The 18,875-nt window shown below is 43.0% G+C and overlaps 1 protein-coding gene across 6 annotated transcripts in view; it reads left to right on the top strand.

Annotated features, from left to right (window-relative positions):
- The window catches only part of DLEC1 (DLEC1 cilia and flagella associated protein), a 101,857-nt gene that overhangs the window by 20,383 nt on the left and 62,599 nt on the right, over positions 1–18,875 (top strand). For all 6 annotated transcript variants that reach the window (XR_005558192.1, XM_039355694.1, XM_039355693.1 and 3 more), the window contains 8 exons: positions 2,935–3,108; positions 4,432–4,568; positions 6,745–6,837; positions 9,768–9,858; positions 11,511–11,673; positions 14,162–14,354; positions 15,337–15,395; positions 18,204–18,375. Coding sequence is in view for 5 of the 6 variants with exons in the window: in XM_039355694.1 (XP_039211628.1) it covers positions 2,935–3,108; positions 4,432–4,568; positions 6,745–6,837; positions 9,768–9,858; positions 11,511–11,673; positions 14,162–14,354; positions 15,337–15,395; positions 18,204–18,375 (1,082 nt within the window). In the remaining variant the exon portion in view is untranslated. The remainder of the gene's footprint in view (positions 1–2,934; positions 3,109–4,431; positions 4,569–6,744; positions 6,838–9,767; positions 9,859–11,510; positions 11,674–14,161; positions 14,355–15,336; positions 15,396–18,203; positions 18,376–18,875) is intronic.

Below are 18,875 nucleotides of genomic sequence, written 5' to 3'. Positions count from 1 at the left end.
TTGCCAAAACCAGAACTGTTGATTTTGAGTAAAAATACCATAAAATGTGCTCACATGACTGCAGGATGCTGCAAACTAACATCAATGTTGCTGAATGCCCAGCTTGCAGCCGTGTGACTGTCAGAACTGGGTCATAATTCCCCTTTTTCAGGTACGTTGTAACTTTTTTAAAAAAAAAAGTTTTATAAAAGTTACAATACACACCCTAAAACCCACCCACCCTAAACCCCCCCTCCCTTCCCCACTTCCCAGAGCTGAATACAGGGTAACAAATATAATCATACTCTAACTAACATTAACCAACTATGTAAATAACCAAGTCCATAATGCGCTTTAACTCCCCTTTAACATAAAAATAAACAAATTAAAAATAAACGTAATAATATAAACAAGTTAATATCCTAATTTTTGAACAATACAATATCCAAATTGTTAAACAATACTAATAAAAATAATAATAAAACTAATAAAAATTCCATTATAATAAACTATTAATAATAATAATACTCTAAAATTTACTCATAAAGCAAAGGAACTTTTTAGTCCCATATTTATTCTGAATATAATCTATCCATCTTCTCCAAACCAAAATGTATCTTTCTTGTGAATGATCCTTCAAAAAAGCAGAAATCTTAGCCATTTCTGCTAAATTTGACACTTTAAGCGTCCATTCTTCTATAGTAGGCAAACAATCCTTCAGGTACGTTGTAACTTTGAATGGTTTCAAGTTGGCTGTCTATAGTCAGTTAAAAAAACCAACAGAAGAATCCGGTGCCATATTTACAGCTGCTGGGAAAACAATATAGATTCACTTGTGATGTCCTCCCAAGTCAAACTCAACTTATTTAAGGGACAGGGGAATTTTTTGTTCCTATAAACATTTGTTTGTCATTAAGATAAACCTCAGTGTGAGTTTGAGAGTCAATTTGCATTCTTTCCAAAGAGATATTTCCCTCTCTTTTTCCAGGGTGCATTTTACTCCTCTTTGTTATCCTGCAGAAGTTGGAAAATGGGCAAAACCTGAAATATGGAACACCAGGGGCCCTGCAGAGATTCTTTATAGGTTGTTCTCGACTTACAACCATTTAAATGGCACTGAAAAAAGTGACTTATGACCGTTTTTCACACTTATGGCCATTGCAGCATCCCTGTGGTCACGTGATTTAATAATAATAATAATAATAGTAGTAAAGTTGGAAGGGACCTTGGAGGTCATCTAGTCCAACCCCCTGCTCGGGCAGGAAACCCTACACCATTTCGGACAAGTGGCTGTCCAGTCTCTTCTTAAAAACTTCCAGTGTTGGAGCATTTACTGCTTCTGGAGGCAAGCTGTTCCACTGATTAATTGTTCTCACTGTCAGGAAGTTTCTCCTTAGTTCTAGGTTGCTTCTCTCCTTGATTAGTTTCCACCCGTTGCTTCTTGTCCTGCCTTCAGGTGCTTTGGAGAACAGCTTAATTCCCTCTTCTTTATGGCAGCCCCTGAGATATTGGAACACTGCTATCATGTCCCCCCTTGTCCTTCTCTTCGTTAAACTAGACATACCCAATTCTAGCATTTACATTTGGATGCTTGACAACTGGTTCATATTTATGACGGTTGCAGTGTGCCGGGATCACGTAATCATCTTTCGCGACCTTCTAAGAAGCAAAGTCAGTGGGGGAAGCCAGATTCACTTAACAATCATGTTACTAATTTAACAACTGTAGTGATTCACTTAACAAACATGGCAAGAAAAGTCATAAAATGGGCAAAACTCACTTAACAGGTTTCTCACTTAGCAACATAAATTTCTGGGCCCAATTGTGGTCGTACAGCAAGGACTACCTGTATTATTCTAGGGTTTATGAAGAGAATCTTGAAAGACTGTACAAGTTTCTCTCGTTTTAAACAAGATCAAGGCAGGATTATTGCGAATTTCTTTCTCATCTTTTCTTCTATCTTGGGGCTGTGGAATCACTTCTCCAAGTTGCTCCTTAACAGCTCCGTCATGCTTTCCCCAAGGCCAGTTCTAAAATACTTTACACCATGGAAGAGAGCTGTTGTGCCTTACACATCTACCTGGTTCACACATGCTCCTAAGCCATTTTTAAGCACGGCTTATTAAATAAACCATAATTGGCTGGTTTCAGTCACTGGGCTAAATCAAAATCAAATCAGATTAGATTATTTTATCATAATATCAAGGCAAAATCTTCAGGGTACTATAATAATTGTGACAGATCATGTTGGCCTTCATAAAAGCCGTGAAGATCTGGCTTTTTCAGCCACTCCTGAGTGTGGGGTTAGGGTTGAGTGATTCATAACTTTCTTTCATATGATTTTATGAAACAGGGTTACAAATCATGATTTTGCAAACCCCCTTTTTACGATTATGTTCTCCAACATGGTCTGACTTTTACTGCGTTTGTGTTTTTAGTCTGTCTTACGAATACTTACACGATTAGATACATATACAGGCAGCCCTCAACTTACAACCAAAACTGAGAACAGAATTTCCATTGCTAAGCAAAGCAGTTGTTAAGTGAGTTTTGTCCCATTTTATCAACTTTTTTTTGCCACAGTTGCTAATTGAATTATGTGCTTATTAAGTGAATCTGGCTTCCTTTGTTGACTTTGCTCACTGGAACCAGCTGGGAAGCTTACAAATCATAATCACATGACTCCAGGAGAATGTAACTGTCATAAATCAATGCTAGTTGCCAAGTGTCAGAATTCTGATCATGTGACCACAGGGATGCTGCAAATGGTCATCAGTGTGAAAATTGTCACTTTTTTCAGTGCCGTTGTGACATCAGACTGTTGTCAAATGAATGGTTGTAAGCCAGGGACTATCCGTATAGTATTTAAAGAGTTCCCACCATTGTGGTGTTATGTGACCAGCACAAGCAACATATAGAATCAGAAGTTTTCTAATAAAAGTCCTTTCTTTTCAGGGAAATTCCCAGGTGAAGGTGGTCTTGTCGCTCCCGGGATGAGCTGCTTCTACATCATCCAGTTCATTCCTGAATATCTTGCAGATTATGATGATTATTTACTGGTGGAATCTCAGGCAGCCTATCCACTCCTGGTCCCTTTGCAAGGCAGAAGACCACCCCCCATTTTAACACGTGAGCTGACTGTGTTACAATCACCCTTGCGGGGAGTTTCTCTTTTAGTGCTTTGCCTTCCAACTTATTAGCAAAATGCTTCCCCACCCTAATAAGGAGCAGTCAGCGCAGCTGAGCCCAACGCTTCCATCGCTGAACAAGACAAGTTGTTCAGTGAGCTTTGCACCATTCTGTGGCCTTTCTTCCCACAGTTGTTAAATGAATCTCTGCAGTTGCTAAGTCAGTGACCTGGTACTTAAGTGCCTTCCCCGTTGACTTTGCTTCTCAGAAGGCTGAAAAACGGGATCACATGACCCTGGGCCATGCTCCTGGGACACCACCACCGTCGTAAGTAGGAGTCACTTGCCAAGCGTCTCAATTTTGATCTTGTGACCGTGAGGGTGCTGCTATGGCCGTAAGTGTGGAAAATAGTCATAAGCCAGGTTTTTTTGAGCACCGTCGTAGCTTTGAATGGTCACCAAACGAATGGTTGTAAGTCAAGGACTACCTGTAGTGATGTCATCAAAGCTTTTAATGTATGAGATTTGGCAAAGGTCCAGCATCGGTGACCAGCCATTTTTAAATATCTGTGCCTGCTTCATCTTTAAATATGGCAGCTTTAGCCTAGTCCAGGGTAGGCCACCTTGGCTCTTTTATGACTCGTGGACTTCAACTCCAGAATTCCTGAGCCAGCCATGCTGAGGGGAAAGGGAGAGGTTTCCAAGCTGAGTCATGCTGGCTCAGGAATTCTGGGAGTTGAAGTCTACTAGTCATAAAAGAGCCAAGGTGGCCTACTTCTGGCCTAGGCCTAGGCCGCTTTATGACTTATGGACTTCAACTCCCAGAATTCCTGAGCCAGCATGACTCAGCTTGGAAACTTTCTCTTTCCCCTCAGCATGGCTGGCTCAGGAATTCTGGGAGTTGAAGTCCGTGAGTCATAAAAGAGCCAAGGTTGCCTACCCCTGGACTAGTCTCATAGCTAGAAACTTGAGAATATCAATAAAGGAGAATATTTGTAGCTCAGGATTGAAATGGTGTGTGTGTGTGTCCTCGTTGCTCTCTGAGGTTGGTGGTTTTCCTGCAGACATTTCTTTACCCCCAACTAGGTAACATCCAGTTTGGGGAATGAAACTTCTGCAAGCAAGCAAGCAAGATCAGAGAGCGCAAGGACTCCTCGCTTGAGAATAGAAACCTGCAGAATCGTTTCCTCCTTGCCCTTCCTAGTCTCCTGTGTCCTCTGGAAGCTGCTCTTCCAGATTTATTCAGCGCTTTCGAATTTAAATAATCCAAGTGTGTTTCTCACCCCTGTTTACATTGGCTCCTTTTCATCTGCCTTTCTTTCAGTGCCACACGTCCTGGAATGTGGGGCCTGCCTGGTGGGTGGAGTAAAATTTGTAAAGTTTGAGTGCAAAAATGAAGGGCTCAGTATCGGAAAGTTTTGCATCATGGCGAAGGACATGTGGCCACCCCCTAACTTTCGGGTAAGTGTTACAGAACTGGGTGCACTTTCCTTTCCACGCCAGCCCTGTTGAACCGGAATCAAAAGGGGACGACTTCTGGCAACCAGGGGCCACATACGTTGGCATTCTGGGTTCCTGAGGGACCGGAAAGAATATGGTTGTGGATATTACAGTCCTCGGCTTGAGGAAATCTCTTTCTGAAGACCCACACCTTCTTCCGCTTTGCCCACTGTGGTAGCCAGGTGTTCATCCTTTGGCTGGTGGATTCCCTGGATTCGTTAGCTTCCTGTTCCAGTAAAAAAAAAGAAAGAAAGGGAACACCATCTGGCAGTTCTACATCCTGGAGATGGGGAAAGTGCAGAACGTTTACCAATTTCCCTTAGTTAAAAAAAAAAAAGTGCACGAGGCAGGATGGGTCCATCTTTCCTCTGCTTCTCTGTGAACTCATGTGCAGAGAAGAACAATAAAGATGATGGTGCCCGTGGCTAAATTGTAGGATGAACAATTGAGGGAGCTAGGTTTGCCTAGCCCAGTGGTGGCGAACCTATGGCACACGTGCCAGAGGCGGCACTCGGAGCCCTCTCTGTTGGCACGTGCGCCACCGCCGCCAACAGCAGGTCCATCAGGCCGCCACAGCCATCCAGAGCAGGAGCCCGCCCAGCACAAAGGAGGCGAAGGGGTCGACTGGCAAGCTTGAGTAGAAGTGGTAGAGCAGAGGTCACCAACCATTGTTGATTGGTGGACTGGAAAGGAGGGGGAAGCTTTTTACATGCGTGCATGTGCACACGGGACTAGTGTCTGTGTAATACTCACTAGCCCTGCCCTGTTTTTGTGTGGTGCAGCGCCTTGTATCTGTACCCCGCGGTGTGGCGGTGGCCATCTTTGCACCCCTGGTTTTTGCATGCCAGAGGCAGCACTCAGAGGCACCTCCCTGCCCCCCCCCCCCCCGAGGGCACCACAATGCTGATGCGGCCCTGGCACTTTGTGATAAATAAGTTGGTTTTGGGTTGCGGTTTGGGCACTCGGTCTCTAAAAGGTTCGCCATCACTGGCCTAGCCTATCAAAGAGAAAGACTGGGGGAGAGGGGGACACAATAACAGTGTCGCAATATTTGAGGGGCTGTTACAGAGAAGAGGGGGCCAAGCTATTCTCCAAAGCCCCCGATGGCAGGACGAGAAGCATTGGGCGGAAGCTTGTTAAAGAGAGAAGCAGCCGACCAGTAAGGAGAAATTTTCTGACACTGAGAACAATTCATCAGTGCAACAGCTAAACTCCCAAAGTTGTGGCTGCTCCATCACTGTTTTTAAGAAGAGATTGGACAGCCACTTGACAGGGATATTGTAAGGTCTCCTGCCTTGAGCGGGGGGGGGGGTTGGACTAGGAGACCTCCAAGGTCTTTTCCAGTCCTATTGAAGTTCTGTGTTCTTATTTTAAAAATGAGGGTTGTGAAAAGCAGGAACTAGTGACCAAAAGGGAGGGGATATTGTGTGGCAATGCATAGGAGCAAATTGGGAAGTATAAGCTAGCCCCATGGTGGCGAACCTTTGTCACGCGTGCCACAGGTGGCACGCAGAGCCCTCTCTGTGGGTACGCGTGTGGTCACCCCAGTCCTAGGCCTTCAGCTGGGTTTTATAAAACCTTTTTGCTTTAGGCCTCTGCCGCCGGGTGCAAACAACAACAAAAAAAGGTTCAGTCGATCAATCAATTTCAACTTCTCGTGGGGAAAAAAAAAGATCTCGCAAAGTTGGAATTGATTGATTGAACTTTTTAGTCCGACCCAGTCTGCCATTACCACCACAGCCACGCCCACCCAATGGGCCACACCCACCCAATGGGCCACACCCACTCAATGGGCCACACCCACCCAATGGGCCACACCCACCCAATGGGCCACACCCACCCGGCACTGATGATGCATAAGAGGGTTTTGGGTTGCAGTTTGGGCACTCGGTCTCTAAAAGGTTCGCCATCACTGGGCTAGCCTAAAATAAAAGTTGCCTCAGCTAGCACAAGTCCCAAAAGCCATTTTTTGAGGAATAGCAGAGACAGATGAGTGGAAGCTGCTTGGGTTGAATAGTAGGAAGAATTCCTCCGTTTGAAACATAGTCAGGGTTCTGTACTTCTCCTGGGGCAAACTGGTCATGTGAATCAACTCGTAAACCGATTCATTTTTTTTTCTTCTTCTCTTTATTTGAAGTCTGTCGCCACTCTGGGTTACGTGAAGCAACATTCATTTGGGATTTGTCCAGCTGTCTTTGAACTTAATCCGGGTCAGTCTATCCCAATTGAGGTCAGTTCCTGGTGATATCGCTCAGGCTTCCAGCCTACCTTGCACACTTAAAAATGCCATTTTCATTTTATTTCCACTTTGCTTGTTCTAAAGCAGGATGTAGCTGATGCCCTCTTTGTTTGACTAGGGAATTTATATTAGGATTGGTTACTTTCCAAGTCCCAGGGGGATTTATGTAGAATTGTACCATGCACTGTGGTTATTTTTTATTTAATTATTTATATTTCGCCTTTATTATTTTTACCAATAACTCAAGGCGGTGAACGTATCCAACCTACCTTCTTCCTCCTATTTACGCCGCAACAACTTGTAAGCGGGACTGAGAGAGAGAAGGATTGCCCCAAAGTCACCCGGCCAGTTTTCACGTCTAAAGCAGGACTAGAATTCAGAGTCTCCTGGCGAACAGCCCAAAGCCACCCAAAGTGGTTTTCAAAGTGGGACTAGAACACTTGGTCTGCTTTCTAGCCTGGCTCCTTCTGATTCCAAATTTTTTATAAGTTTATAGCAGGGGTAGGCCACCTTGGCTCTTTTATGACTCGTGGACTTCAACTCCCAGAATTCCTGAGCCAGTCATGTTGAGGGGAAAGGGAGAGGTTTCCAAGCTGACTCGGGAATTCTGGGAGTTGAAGTCCACCAGTCATAAAAGAGCCAAAATTGCCTATTCCTGATATAGGGTGCCATGCTGGTAGAGGAATTCTGGGAGTTGAAGTCCCCTCATCTTCCTAGTAACTCAGGGGTAGGCCACCTTGGCTCTTTTATGACTCGTGGACTTCAACTCCCAGAATTCCTGAGCCAGCCATGCTGAGGGGAAAGGGAGAGGTTTCCAAGCTGAGCTGTGCTGGCTCAGGAATTCTGGGAGTTGAAGTCCACGAGTTGAAGCGGCCTAAGCTTAGACCAAGGGTAGGCCACCTTGGCTCTTTTATGATGGTGGACTTCAACTCCCAGAATTCCTGAGCCAGCATGGCTCAGCTTGGAAACCTCGCCCTTTCCCCTCAGCATGGCTGGCTCAGGAATTCTGGGAGTTGAAGTCCATCAGTCATAAAAGAGCCAAGGTAGCCTACCCCTGGTTTATAGTATACGATACAAAGAAAATTCAAAAGTAAATAGTGGGAAGGATAACCACTTGACCAAACTTTATAGTGAGTTATAGCGAGTGTGCTTTGTTCACAATTTGTTTCCACACTGAAAGATAAGAAAAGTTTCGCAGTACCACAATTTTGTCAGATCTTTCAGGTATGATATTTTTATTTACTGACGATAAGCAAACCTGATGAATAAAATAAAAGAGAGAAGAAAAATTTCCCCCTTCTTCTTTTCCATACCAGAAATAGTTTTGCTACACTTATTTCTGACTTTTTTATAATATAGAAGCTTACTAGGAGGAAGAAAATGGCTTAAAGTTTCTGGACTAAATGGGGTAAAGAGGAAGGAGGAAATACAAGCAGTCGGTTAAAAGTCATTCATTCAGCAATCATTTGATGTTATTACAGCACTGAACAAAGAGACTTAATGACCGGTCTTCAAAGTTGTGGCAGTTGTTGTGATTATAGGATTGCAGTTTTGGTGCTTGGTTGACAGGCTTGCAATTGCAACAGTCACAGTGTCCCATTTGTTATGTGATCACCAATTTGCAACCTTCATTGTCAGCTTCTGACAAGCAAAATCAGTGGTAAAGCTGGCAGGTGATCAAGAATGTCAATCATGTGATGTCACCTGACTAAGCAGGTTTCACTTAACCCGCCAGTGGGAGTGCTGGAACTGCTATTGTTAAGTTGGCATGGTCACATGACCTTGCCCTTATGACAATGACCAGTTTTGCTGGTCCCAATTACTGAACTTAACTGGAGACTATCTGTATAAAATCTCCTTGATAGCCAGCTCTAAAGCATTAGATTGATAACCTGGAAATGTAAGTTCTGGCATTAAATTTTGAAAGGAGGAATATTAGAGATAGTCCTTGATTTACACTAGTTCACTTAATAACTGTTCAAAGTTATAATGGTACTGAAAAAAGTGAGTTATGACCATTTTTTCACACTTACGATCGTTGCAGCATCCTCGTGGTCACATGATCAAAATTTGGACGCTTGGTAACTGATTCATATTTATGACAGTTGCAGTGTTCCAGGGTCACGTGATCCCCTTTTGCGACCTTCTGACAAGCAAAGCCATTGGGGAAGCGACATTCACTTATCAATTGTGTTATTAACTTCACAGCTGCAGTAATTCACTTAACAACTGTGGAAAGAAAGACCGTAAAATGGGGCAAAACTCAGTGAACAAATTTCTCACTTAGCAACATAAATTGTGGTCATAGGTTGAAGACTACCTGTAGTAAGGAAAGTTTTGCAGCAAAATATGTTTATTTTATTTTTTTTAAATTGCTATAGACCAGTGGTTCTCAACCTTTTTAATGCTGCAACCCCCCAACTGGTCGTAAGTCGAGGACTACTCAATCAGTCATAAGTCAAGGACTACTCAACTGGTGCAGCACCGTTTGCAGAATGGGGCTTTTGGCGGGCTCAGCAAGGCAGAGACAGCCTGGACAATTCCTATTGGCTTTTGAAAGCCAATAGAATGAGACTCTATTCAAGAGAGTCTATTCTATTGGCTTTCAAAAGCCAATAGAATAAAAGGGAGGAGCACAGCTAAGGAAAAGGCTGTGGACTGCATTGTTTGGCGACCCCCGTGAAATGGCCGTTCGACCCCAAATGGGGTCCCGACCCACAGGTTGAGAACCACTGCTATAGACTAAGGGTTAGAACGCTGTGGGAACTACAGATCACTAACTGGGATTCTCAGAGAATTGCCACACTACATCCTGGGGGGAATTCATGATGACATTTACCAGTTTTAGTTTCTTACCTCTTTAAAAAAAAAAAATCTTATGGCTGCTGGTGTTTTGATGATGCAGAAATGTTCACTTTCAGGTGGTGTTCATGCCCACTTCTGCAGAAATCCTAACAGTGGCCTACATCATCGTTTGTGACAACTGCCATATCCACGAGATTACCGTCACAGGTTTGCCACTATCATCTCTACCTGGTGTTTTTGCTAGAGGTTGGGCGTAAGTATTAGCAGTAGTACTCAGACTTCACAGTGCTTTACAGCCCTCTCTAAGCGGTTTGCAGAATCAGCATATTGCCCCCAACAATCTAGCTCCTCATTTTACTGACCTCGGAAAATAGGAAGGCTGGTCAGGATCAAACTCCTGGCAGTCAGCAGAGTCAGCCTGCAATACCTCATTCTAACCACTGCGCCACCACGGCTCTAATTATAAGATCCTTTTAACTGTGGCAGCATCATGTCTGCAGTGGCAATCCTCCAGATGCAAATGAACAAAGCTACAAGCCGAGCTGAGTAGATTCTCAGCGATTTCATTCTTTAACTGTAGCATTAGAGAGCCACAATAATGTACAAGCTGTCCTTGAATTACGCCCACAACTGAGAGCAGAGTTTCCTTCGCTAAAGAAGGCAGTTATTAAGAGAATTGTGCCTGATTTTATAACCTGATTTTGGGCCAGTTGTTAGGTGATGGGGAGTTGTGGTCTTGTCTTAGGCATGAAAGCCAGCTGGGTGACTGTAGTCCAGTGGTTCTCAACCTGTGGGTCGGGACCCCATTTGGGGTCGAACGACCATTTCACGGGGGTCGCCAAACAACCCAGTCCACCATTTTTCCCCCTTTTCCTTAGTTGTGCTACTCCCTTTTATTCTATTGGCTTTTGAAAGCCAATAGAATAGACTCTCTTGAATAGAGTCTAATTCTATTGGCTTTCAAAAGCCAATAGGAATTGTCCAGGCTGTCTCTGCCCTGCTGAGCCCGCCAAAAGTCCCATTCTGCAAACGGTGCTGCACCAGTTGAGTAGTCCTCAACTTACGACCGGTTGAGTAGTCCTCGACTTACGACCAGTTGGGGGTCGCGGCATTAAAAAGGTTGAGAACCACTGCTGTAGTCCATCTCTCTCAGCCCAACCCACCTCAGAAGATTGTTGTTGGGGAAAAATAGGAGGAGGAGGGTTATATGTTTGCCATCATGAGTTATTTATAAAAATAATAAAGGCATGATAAAAATCAGATGGATGGATGGATGGATGGATGGATGGATGGATGGATGGATGGATGGATGGATGGGCCAATACATGAGAACTTGATATATAGATCAGTGGTTCTCAACCTTTCTAATGCCATGACCCCATAATACAGTTCCCCATGTTGTGGTGACCCCCAACCACTTATACATCACCGGGTGCCAGGGGCGTGGTCAAAGAAAAGGGGAAAAAAATGGCGGACAGCCTTGTTTGGCGACCCCCGTGATGTCCCAAATGGGGTCCCAACCCACAGGTTGAGAACCACTGATATAGGTGAATGTTAAAGAAAGCTTCCTGATGGTAACTGCAGCCTGAGAGTGAGACCAGTGACCTGGTGAGGGGGTGCGCCTCCTACTGGTGGGATGTATTTAAGCAGAAATGAGCCCACCCTCTGTAGGAATAATTTAATCAGAAATCCTGCAGTGAGGAACTCTCCCGCTGATAGTTGGGCATGATAGCTTTTTTGGCCCCTCTGAGCTCCCAAGATATTATAATAAATTGCATGATGAGCTAATTATCTCAGTTCTATATCTTTGCTGAAACATTAAAAAAAAAAAAAGACACTTGTATTCCGTTCGTTCCCAGGACTCGGAGAGCTGATAGCTTTGGAACTTTTGTCTGTTTCTGGTGGAGAGAGCATCCCTCAGCCCGGCGAGCTGATAGACATGACCTCACAGCATCTTGTACGTTTTGAGCCACTGAATCCCCATTCCATGGCAGAGAAAACACTGATTCTGAGAAATAAAACGTATGTATGATGCTCATACTGTAGTGCAGGAACAGGATGTGGAGAACAGAACTGTGCATTTATCTCCACAGTTGAAATGAGTGAGATTTAAATCATGGCTATCTTCCAATAAATCACACTGATCCACACTGAGAACCAGTGGTGTAGTGCAGGGGTAGGCCACCTTGGCTCTTTTATGACTTGTGGACTTCAACCCCCAGAATTCCTGAGCCAGCATGGCTCAGCTTGGAAACCTTTCCCTTTCCCCTCAGCATGGCTGGCTCAGGAATTCTGGGAATTGAAGTCCACGAGTCATAAAAGAGCCAAGGTGGCCTACCTCTGGACTAGGCCTAGGCCGCTTTATGACTTATGGACTTCAACTCCCAGAATTCCTGAGCCAGCCTGGCTCAGCTTGGAAACCTCTCCCTTTCCCCTCAGCATGGCTGGCTCAGGAATTCTGGGAGTTGAAGTCCACGAGTCCTAAAAGAGCCAAGGTGGCCTACCCCTGGTGTAGTGGATAAGGCATTAGGCTAGATTCATTTGTTAAATTTATTTTGTTGCCTATCTCGTCATGGGGCTACTCTAGGCGGCTTATAACAGTAAAACCAGAAATGAAATGTAAACATAACAGTAGCGAAATTATGAAACAATAAACAAGGACAAAATGACATCAAAAGATGGGCAGGAGAAAGCAAGGAATACAAAGGAGGGAGGTGGCTTTTGCTGTCAATGTGACAGCCACCTCTAGTGTGGCACTTCCCTCTTTGGGTCCCCAGGTCAAGTGCAGAGCCTGGTCTTCACGGTCTTATGGAAGGATAGGAAGGACTCACCCTGGGGGAATAAGATAATAGAAGGTCTTGCTTTCCAGTTTCTCAAACTCTTCTTCTTGAAGGCTTAAATAGGTAAAAGGGTTTAATCATCTCGATTTATATATCCCTATATGACAGCTGCATGGATGGAGTTAGTTCACTCCAATGTATGACTGGATCTCGTTTTCGCTCCATTTAATCTCTTGAGAATTAATGGACTGGATATATTGGCTTCTTTTTGATATTCTCATAAGGGAGTCGTTTTTCTAGTGACTTAGGTCACAGTGTTGTGTGAACAGGGGCCAATGTGGAGCCCCTTGAATATCTTAGACCAAATTTCTCCATTGCAGTTGAGCAGTTTTGCTTGTCAGAGAGGATATGAGAGTGGTCCATAACCAAAGAACACAGAAAGCACAAAGAAACCCTGATTATGGCATATCAGGGTGAGGTTAAGTACAGACTCTGTGGCTTGATTTCTAAAGAAAATAGAAAACATCCTGTCTGCCCTCTGATAGACCCAGTATGGCCCAGCTGATTAAGTTTGACAAAGTCCAGATTTCCATGGGACAAAGAGATAGAGGAACAAAAGGGTCCATGGGAACCATCCCATAATGATTCAGCTGATGGCTCTATCTAGACATGGGATCACTGCTTTAAGACTCTAGTCTCCTATGCTGATTGATTAGGGTGTGTTGGGAAGGCCTTTGCTGGCAATTGTCACTGATTTATTGATTTATTTTAATGATTAATTACATTGCAACTCACTGCAGTTGCAAGGCTCTGGGTGGCTGTCCAGAATAAAATTAATGAAAAACAAAAACAAAATGTGTACACTAAAATGAAAATCAACTACATAATTGTACATTGTTTGAAAAATAATCAGAAGCCAATGTTTTCTTATGTGTGTGAGAGTTACTTCTTTTGATTAAATTACCCTAAAGAGGATACAAGCCATGTGCGTGAGGGAGAGTATAGGTAGTCCTTGGCTTACAACCACAATTGAGCCCAACATTTCTGTTACTAAGTGAGACAGTTGTTAAGTGAATTTTGCCCCATTTATGATATTTCTTGTCACAATTGTTAAGTGAATCACTGCAGTTGTTAAGTTAGTGACATGGCTGAAGTTAGTAATGTGGTTGTTAAGTGAATCTGGCTTCCCCATTGACTTTGCTTGTCAGAAGGTCACAAAAGGGGACACTGCAATGGTCATAAATATGTGTCAGTTGCCAAGTACCTGAGGCACGCTGGCTGAGGAATTCTGGGAGTTGAAGTCCACAAGTCATAAAGGCCCAGGTTTGAAGACCCCTGATCAAATACATGGTCCAAAGTAGCTTACTTTTAGGCAGAAACTCCTTGCCTGGGGATTTTATACATCTCTTTCATTCAGAGGAGTTTATAGTTTTGAATAAAGCAGATCCTCTTTCCTATTTACAAAGGTGGTGCTGAATCCAAGATGGCTGGGAAATTCAGACTAGCCATTCTTTTTCATTTACCCTGTTTGGATGCTTCACTGACTACCGAGTCTACAAAGAAAACAGCCAAGCTGAGAGAGCACGAAGGATCTCTCATTTCACCCCTCAGCTACAAATATTCTCCTTTATCAAATATTTACCTTAAGAGTTTTATTCCATTTCTTACCTTGGACGCTTTCAAGGAAAGGACAGCTGTCAATGAATTGATTTCTTATTGTCTTTGTACAGCCACGTAGAACTTCCCTTCTTCTGGCAAATAGTGAAGCCCAACCTGCAGTCACTAACCCTGGAAGGAAAAATAAACATTGCAAAGATAAAGTACAACCTGGACACAGACACCGCTTTCTCCATCGTTCCTAATTCTGGGACTCTGCAAGCCCATTCCGACCACCCGTTCACCCTCTGTTTTTGTCCACAGGAGGTATGATTTCCTACCAGGCCTTTTTAAAAGACCCTGCATCAACGTTTTTTTTGCAAATAATAATAATTTGCAAAACTATGTAATTCAAACTATGTGCATATGCCAAACATATGCACATATATACAGAGGAACTCTAACCCATCATTCTGTCCCAAACAGTTTCCACACCCTCTTTCCTCATGCTTGTTTTTCATTCATTCTGTTAGAAGGTTTAATCCGTTAATCTGTTGATAACTTTTGCAGAAGGAACTCTTTGCAAGAGTCAGGTTCTTTTCGATAACACTTCCAGTTAAACCTGGCGTGGCTGTTCATTTTTAAAGCTTCCCACTCTCCAGATCCAGCACTTTACTTGACCCATTTTGAAAAAGGAAAAAACAAACAAATCTGTAGTTGCTGGAGGTCCTGTTTCCTTTGCAGGCAGAACCAGCCACAGGGGTGGACAAAGGGAGCAGATTAAAGGAGGATAGAACAGAAACAATTGGAGTCACAAGATTTCTGGTGCAGAGCATGTCCTCCAATATTGTGAGAGAATCATGAAAGGAAATACACTTCCACCTCCAAAGCAGTTTGGACTGCCTTAGTTGTGGGAAGTCATAGATACTAGCAAGACACGTGAACAAGTGCTTAGAATTAAGGATTGTGTGGATTTATCCCCAGTCTTAAATCCCAACTTCAAAGATATACTGGTTCAACCTTGATAAATATTTACTGCTCTGTCTCTGATGAATGCCCTTAAAGTAAGATAGATAGATAGATAGATAGATAGATAGATAGATAGATAGATAGATAGATAGATAGATAGATAGATAGATATATATATATATATATATACATATATATGTAGGTCTTTGATTACCTCATTACCTTTGAAAACCTCAGAAAACAAACAAATGTATGTATGTATGTATGTATGTATGTATGTATGTATGTATATTTGAAAGTTCTTGTGTATAAACTATCCACTATTTTCTCCCTGTTACAGCTAAAGAAATACCATAGTGTGCTTCAAATAGTGCTGGAGGATATCCCAGAATCACATTGGTAAGTTTTCACGATGCACTTTGGATCTGGAACCTCAGAGAATTAATTTCCTATTCTGATATTCTTGGCCAATTGGACTACAGGTCGTCCTCAACTTACGACTGTATTTGAGCCTGGAATTATGGTCCCATCTAATTCCAGTTGTTAAGCAGATTACCATGTGACTGTTTCCTGATTTTACGACCTTTTTTTTATTGTGGCTGTTAAGTGAACCCATTTTCTACAAAAACAGGTGGTTTTTCCTGGAAACTGGGAATAAACCCCAGTTTCCGGCAAAAAACGTAAATCGCAGTCATGTGGGTGCTACAGTCATAAATAGGAACTGTTTCCTGAATGCCCCAAATGTGATCAGCTGACTGAGGTGGATTGGAATTTCAGATATGGATCATAAGTAATCCTGGAGAGGTCCATGGTAACTTTGAATGATCACTAAGCAGCCAGTCACAAATCAAGGACTTTGTTGTCAGTTGCAAAGTTGTGTCCAACCCATCGCAGCCCCATGGCCAACGTTCTTCCAGGCCTTCCTGTCCTCTACCATCTTCTAGAGTCCATTTAAGCTCATGCTTATTGCTTCAGTGACTCATCCAGCCATCTCATTCTCTGTCGTCCCCTTCTTCTCTTGCCCTCCATCTTTCCCAGCATTAGGCCCTTCTCCAGTGAGTCCTTCCTTCTCATTAGGTGGCCAAAGTACTTGAGTTTCAACTTCAGGATCTGGCCTTCTAAAGAGCAGTCGGGGTTGATCTCCTCCAGGACTGACCGCTTTGATCGCCTTGCAGTCCAGGGGACTCGCAGGAGTCTTCTCCAGACCATAGTTCAAACGCCTCAATTCTTTTGCACTCAGCCTTTCTTATGGTCCAACTTTCACAGCCATACATTGCAACCGGGAAAAACATGTCTTGACTATACGCACTTTTGTTGGCAGGGTGACGTCTCTGCTTTTTAATATGCTCCTCAATTTATAATAGTTTATTTAGTGACCATTCAAAGTTACAACAACACAAAAAAATGACTTATGAACGTTTTTCACATGACTGTGGTAGCATCCCCGTGGTCACGTGATCAAAATTCAGGTGCTTGGCAACTGACAATTATGACGGTTGCAGTGTCCCAGAGACCTTCTAACAAGCAAAGTCAATGGGGAAGCCAGATTCATTCAGCAACCATGTTACTAATTTAACAACCGCAGTGGTTCACTTAACAACTGTGGCAAGAAAGGTAAAATGTGGCAGAACTCACTTAACAATTGTCTCGCTTAACAACAGAAGTTTTAGGGCGAATTGTTCTCAGAATGAAACGAAACCTATGCCATATTCTGACTAGGCAGAACTGTACATTCATCTACTAGCTTGATATTTAAAAGTGGGCAATGTCTGGTCAATTAACTCATTTTATGCATTCTCGGAGGCCACAATCTCTGAATGTAAAGGTGGGAGAAAGGACCTTCTTAGCATGTTCTGTTCTCCTGCTTGCCTCTCCGTGTCCTGCTAGCCCCTCGTTCTGACCCCTGGAAGGGAAAACAAGAATATGCCTTATCGTTTAGTCCTGTTGTGTCTGCTTGAAAGACAGTTCTAAAACGGTTAGTGAGGTTTACTCCTAATCAGAAATGCAAACCTTAAGAAACAGAACAATTTTTCTTGGGCAGTAGTCAGTCAGTCTGGTGTAGCGCTTAAAGCAGGGGTCTTCAAACTCGGCCCTTTTATGACTCGTGGACTTCAACTCCCAGAATTCCTCAGCCAGCGTGGCTTAAAGTGTGGCCTAGAAACCAGGAAGTAGTGACTTCTAGTTGTGTCATAGACATGAAAACTGACTGGATGTCTTTGGGCCAACCACTAAACGGGTAGGCAACCTTGGTTCTTTTATGACTCGTGGACTTCAACTCCCAGAATTCCTGAGCCAGCATGGGGGAACTATGGCCCCCTCATGACTCGTGGACTTCAACTCCTAGAATTCCTGAGCCAGCATGGCTCAAGCATGGAAACCTCTCCATTTCTCCTCAGCATGGCTGGCTCAGGAATTCTGGGAGTTGAAGTCCACGAGTCATAAAAGAGCCAAGGTGGCCTAGCCCTGCACTAGGAGATGGTGTACACTAGTCCCTCCTCAGGCATGAAAACCAGTTGGGTGACTGAGCCAGTCTCTTTCTGTCAGCCCAACCCACCTCACAGGGTTGTTGTGAGGAAAATAGGAGGAAGAAGGTGTGTTGCATAGGTTTGCTGCCTTGAGTTATATGTAAAGTAATAAAAGTGGGATAAAAGTCAAAGAAACAAAGAAACAGATGTGTTTGTCCTTAGCTTTTGAACCGCTTATGTCAAAAACGGTTTTTATTTTTGAAAAACAACAACCACTTTCGATCCAACTATGATCCGGATGACTGAGAATCTTCATAGACCTTTGAAGGGGCTCTCTGTCAGTACAGTGGGAAAAGTGAGCAGCAAAATTCTCTGTGGGCAATTTTTGTATATCTTTTTTTATAGCTTTAAATATTAAATATTTAAATATTTTTATATTTTTTATACCTTTCGTATATCTGCTGTAATACATTTTTACATATTTTGCTTGTTTCTTGTTTATTTTTGTTTGGGTACATAGGCACAGCTTTGTGTTTCTATGAAAGTCTTCTTATTTTCCTTCCTCTTTCCATTTTGGTACATGATAGCAATAAAAACAAACCGAGAAAGATCTTATTTGGGGTGTATCTTTTTAAAAGGTTGTTAGTACCTCTGTGAAACTACCATTGTGCAAGTCCAAAATTTGCCCTGTGATGCTGGGATATCTTGCCAAGAGCCATTTTAAGCTTATTCTTTTATGCAGTGTTCACAATTCAGGGTATTATGAAAATGGAGAACGGAGAAAGGAAAATGTGATTGTCTTAGAAATTGACTGCAAAGGCTCCACGGAACCATTTCAGATCTTGTTAAATCCTTCGGCTATGATCATCCCAGGAGAAAACTACATTGGTGTGAATATTAGGAGAACATTTGAGGTAAATTTTCTTCTGCCTCCATGCTCAGTTTGGGGATTGAGTGTGTCACTTCATCTGTAAAAGAATGCTACCTCTATATAAGAAGTACAGATAGTCCACGGCTTACGACCACAATGGAGCCCAACTTTTCTGTTGCTAAGTGGGACATTTGTTGAGTGAATTTTGTCCCGTTTTATGGCCTTTCTGCCACATTTGTTAAGTAAAATGCTGCAGTTGTTAATTTAGTGACATGGTTGTTAAGTGATTCTGGCTTCCCCATTGACTTTGCTTGGCAGAAGGTCTCAAAAAGTGATCCCATAACCCCAGGGCACCGCGACCGTCATAAATATGAGTCATTTGCCAAGCATCTGAATTTTGATCATGGTCGTAAGTGTGAAAAGTGAGAAAAGTGATCCTAAGTCACTTTTGTCAGTGCTGTTGTAACTTTGAATGGTCACTAAACAAACTGTTGTAAGTTGAGGAAAAAATATTTGGAACCTTTATGCCTGACAGATAATTTG

The sequence above is a fragment of the Crotalus tigris genome, unplaced genomic scaffold (assembly GCF_016545835.1).
Source record: "Crotalus tigris isolate CLP2741 ecotype Arizona unplaced genomic scaffold, ASM1654583v1 scf7180000018733.473104, whole genome shotgun sequence".
In the NCBI taxonomy this organism is placed as follows: domain Eukaryota; kingdom Metazoa; phylum Chordata; class Lepidosauria; order Squamata; family Viperidae; genus Crotalus; species Crotalus tigris.
The sequence above is the reverse complement of the archived record's forward strand: the minus strand, read 5'-3'. Positions and strand labels throughout refer to the sequence as shown.